The 4,201-nt window shown below is 69.4% G+C and overlaps 1 protein-coding gene across 1 annotated transcript in view; it reads left to right on the top strand.

The window, feature by feature from the left end:
* Window positions 1-1,214: 1,214 nt before the first annotated feature.
* Window positions 1,215-4,201, top strand: part of WEE1 (WEE1 G2 checkpoint kinase) — a 14,488-nt gene continuing 11,501 nt past the window's right edge. Inside the window, exon 1 of the mRNA XM_066583644.1 lies at window positions 1,215-1,709. Within this exon, the coding sequence (XP_066439741.1) occupies window positions 1,332-1,709 (378 nt within the window). The 5' untranslated portion in view covers window positions 1,215-1,331. The remainder of the gene's footprint in view (window positions 1,710-4,201) is intronic.

The raw sequence follows: 4,201 nt of genomic DNA, 5'->3' as shown, positions 1-4,201 counted from the left end.
GGCCAGCATCCTCACCCCTAGCTCTAGAGGCCAGCATCCTCACTCCCAGCTCTAGAGGCCACAGGGGTAAATACTACTGATGCCCTCGGGATGAATCATCAATAGTTGATTGGGGGGGGGGGGGGTCCGCCCCTCGGGACCCTGACCAATCAGCTGACATTACCACAAATACTCCGGGGTCAGAGGGGAAGCCGCTGCTCCAGCCCCTCAGTAGTGGCCGGCGCTTGTAACTGCAGGCTGATGTCAATGAGTGCTGCAGGTGCAGTTACAAGCGCCGCCCACCACACGGGGTTGGAGCAGCGCCTTCCCCTCTGACCCCGCAGTGTTTGCGGCACTGCCAGCAGGCGGACAATCAGCTGATCGATCGGGGCATGTCGGCTACATGTGAACGGACCCCTGGAGGTCTCGCTCTGGGGTCCGGTTAGGTTCATAGAGATTGTCACCCCTTGTAGCCCTGTCACCTAGGTGACCCGCTGAGCGTTGTACTTACCTCCCCTCCGTTCCGTTCCCCCGCGGTCAGCCCCCACTCAGTGCATCCAGCTGCAGCTGACAGCGGGGGAACAGAGCGCGGGTAAGTGCAACACGGCCCGGACTCAACGGGTCACCTATGAGCGGCCACAAGAGGGCGACAGAGTGCATTTACCAGGTCTGTTCTGGGAAGTGAGATAGTATAAATATATTTAGCCACGCCCTTTATAAACCATCCCACTGAGAAGGCCCCGCCCCCGGGCTGACATCACTGGAGGGGCGTACACCCGCGGGTAACACTGGGGGTCACATATAAAGGGGTCCCCGCGTATTATGTGTGTGCACGAATGTGCCCCCAGATCTGCTCTGATCTAGCGGGCGCACACCCACATGTCCACACTGAGGTTTATACCGAAGTGCCACTGACAATCCCGGGGCGAGGAGGCGGCTCCACCGTTCGTCACAGGCTACGTGTCCGGGTGGGGGAGGGGTAGAGAATGTTTATCATCAATGTCATGTGACTAGCGGGTGACGCCCCCTCAGCTCTTACTTCGCGCCAAATCTGTCATACCGCGCACGAGGCTCCCAGGCAGCCGCTGCCGGAGACATTTTGAAAGTGTTCGGAGGCAGCTATTGGTCGGCCGTAGCTCCGCCCGGTTGCGTCAGAGCTCTGCGCTATCGCGCTAGACTTTCCTTGCCCCGCCTCCAGAAGGCAAGCGCATGCGCCGTCCCGTTAGCACTTTCCCCGGGCCACGCCTCCTGTGACTAACGGTCGCGCTGACCTGTCTTCGCGGAGAGTCGCTGAGAGAAGCCGGATTCCCCGCGGCGGCCCGCGCCGCTCACCCCCGCCCGCCGGCCCGTGTATGATGGTCAGCGCCCCCGGGCGGCCCCTGCTGACAGCGATGAGTTACCCGGGCATCCGCCAGAAGCTCGTCTTCTCCGGCAGCGACTGTGAGGAGGAGGATGGCAACAGCACGGGCGAGGACTCGGCCTTCCAGGAGTCGGACTCCCCCAGCGGGCAGCCGCCGCACGAGAGCCCGGGGCCCCGGCCGTGGGAGGAGGAGGACGAGGAGGGGATCGGCTCGTCGCCTGTCAAGTCCCCGGGAGACTTCTTCATGTGCGGCTCCCCGTACCGGGAGCAGCGGGAGGGCTCCAGCTCCCCCCTCCCGGAGCGGCCCTGTACGCCGCCGCACAAGACCTTCCGCAAGCTGCGGCTCTTCGACACCCCGCACACCCCGAAGGTGAGACGGCCGGAGGGGAGGGACCCGGGGCGGCTGTCAGCCGGAGAGAGGAGGGACCCGGGGCGGCTGTCAGCCGGAGAGAGGGGGGACCCGGGGCGGCTGTCAGCCGGAGAGAGGGGGGACCCGGGGCGGCTGTCAGCCGGAGAGAGGGGGGACCCGGGGCGGCTGTCAGCCGGAGAGAGAGGGGGGACCCGGGGCGGCTGTCAGCCGGAGAGAGAGAGGGGGGACCCGGGGCGGCTGTCAGCCGGAGAGAGAGAGGGGGGACCCGGGGCGGCTGTCAGCCGGAGAGAGAGAGGGGGGACCCGGGGCGGCTGTCAGCCGGAGAGAGAGAGGGGGGAGGGGCGGCTGTCAGCCGGAGAGAGAGAGGGGGGACCCGGGGCGGCTGTCAGCCGGGGAGAGAGAGGGGGGACCCGGGGCGGCTGTCAGCCGGGGAGAGAGAGGGGGGACCCGGGGCGGCTGTCAGCCGGAGAGAGAGAGGGGGGACCCGGGGCGGCTGTCAGCCGGAGAGAGAGAGGGGGGACCCGGGGCGGCTGTCAGCCGGAGAGAGAGAGAGGGGGGACCCGGGGCGGCTGTCAGCCGGAGAGAGAGAGAGGGGGGACCCGGGGCGGCTGTCAGCCGGAGAGAGAGAGAGGGGGGACCCGGGGCGGCTGTCAGCCGGAGAGAGAGAGAGGGGGGACCCGGGGCGGCTGTCAGCCGGAGAGAGAGAGAGGGGGGACCCGGGGCGGCTGTCAGCCGGAGAGAGAGAGAGGGGGGACCCGGGGCGGCTGTCAGCCGGAGAGAGAGAGAGGGGGGACCCGGGGCGGCTGTCAGCCGGAGAGAGAGAGAGGGGGGACCCGGGGCGGCTGTCAGCCGGAGAGAGAGAGAGGGGGGACCCGGGGCGGCTGTCAGCCGGAGAGAGAGAGAGGGGGGACCCGGGGCGGCTGTCAGCCGGAGAGAGAGAGAGGGGGGACCCGGGGCGGCTGTCAGCCGGAGAGAGAGAGAGGGGGGACCCGGGGCGGCTGTCAGCCGGAGAGAGAGAGAGGGGGGACCCGGGGCGGCTGTCAGCCGGAGAGAGAGAGGGGGGGGGACCCGGGGCGGCTGTCAGCCGGAGAGAGAGAGAGGGGGGGACCCGGGGCGGCTGTCAGCCGGAGAGAGAGAGAGGGGGGACCCGGGGCGGCTGTCAGCCGGAGAGAGAGAGAGGGGGGACCCGGGGCGGCTGTCAGCCGGAGAGAGAGAGAGGGGGGACCCGGGGCGGCTGTCAGCCGGAGAGAGAGAGAGGGGGGACCCGGGGCGGCTGTCAGCCGGAGAGAGAGAGAGGGGGGACCCGGGGCGGCTGTCAGCCGGAGAGAGAGAGAGGGGGGACCCGGGGCGGCTGTCAGCCGGAGAGAGAGAGAGGGGGGACCCGGGGCGGCTGTCAGCCGGAGAGAGAGAGAGGGGGGACCCGGGGCGGCTGTCAGCCGGAGAGAGAGAGAGGGGGGGCCCCGGGGCGGCTGTCAGCCGGAGAGAGAGAGAGGGGGGCCCCGGGGCGGCTGTCAGCCGGAGAGAGAGAGAGGGGGGGCCCCGGGGCGGCTGTCAGCCGGAGAGAGAGAGAGGGGGGACCCGGGGCGGCTGTCAGCCGGAGAGAGAGAGAGGGGGGAACCGGGGCGGCTGTCAGCCGGAGAGAGAGAGAGAGGGGGGACCCGGGGCGGCTGTCAGCCGGAGAGAGAGAGAGAGGGGGGGACCCGGGCGGCTGTCAGCCGGAGAGAGAGAGAGGGGGGGGGGGACCCGGGGCGGCTGTCAGCCGGAGAGAGAGAGAGAGAGAGAGGGGGGACCCGGGGCGGCTGTCAGCCGGAGAGAGAGAGAGAGAGTGGGGGGACCCGGGGCGGCTGTCAGCCGGAGAGAGAGAGAGAGGGGGGACCCGGGGCGGCTGTCAGCCGGAGAGAGAGAGAGAGGGGGGACCCGGGGCGGCTGTCAGCCGGAGAGAGGGGGGGACCCGGGGCGGCTGTCAGCCGGAGAGAGAGAGGGGGGGACCCGGGGCGGCTGTCAGCCGGAGAGAGAGAGAGAGGGGGGACCCGGGGCGGCTGTCAGCCGGAGAGAGAGAGAGAGGGGGGACCCGGGGCGGCTGTCAGCCGGAGAGAGAGAGAGAGGGGGGGACCCGGGGCGGCTGTCAGCCGGAGAGAGAGAGGGGGGACCCGGGGCGGCTGTCAGCCGGAGAGAGAGAGAGAGAGGGGGGACCCGGGGCGGCTGTCAGCCGGAGAGAGAGAGAGAGAGGGGGGGGACCCGGGGCGGCTGTCAGCCAGAGAGAGAGAGAGAGAGAGGGGGGACCCGGGGCGGCTGTACTGTCACGCCATCACTGGTACACGGGGCACCCAAGCAGTAATCTCACCCCGTCCGGTGTACACAGGACATCTGAATACCAATGTTACCCGGAGGGCGTCCGCTGCTGTCACCTGTAGACCCGATCAGATACTCAGGGTGCCCCCGGAGGGGGAGCAGTACAGAGGATGCTGGCAGCTGTAGACCCCGTCAGAGTA

This window comes from Eleutherodactylus coqui, chromosome 11, assembly GCF_035609145.1.
Source record: "Eleutherodactylus coqui strain aEleCoq1 chromosome 11, aEleCoq1.hap1, whole genome shotgun sequence".
Taxonomy (NCBI): Eukaryota; Metazoa; Chordata; class Amphibia; order Anura; family Eleutherodactylidae; genus Eleutherodactylus; species Eleutherodactylus coqui.
Note: the sequence above shows the minus strand (reverse complement) of the source record. Positions and strands in the feature narration are given on the sequence as shown.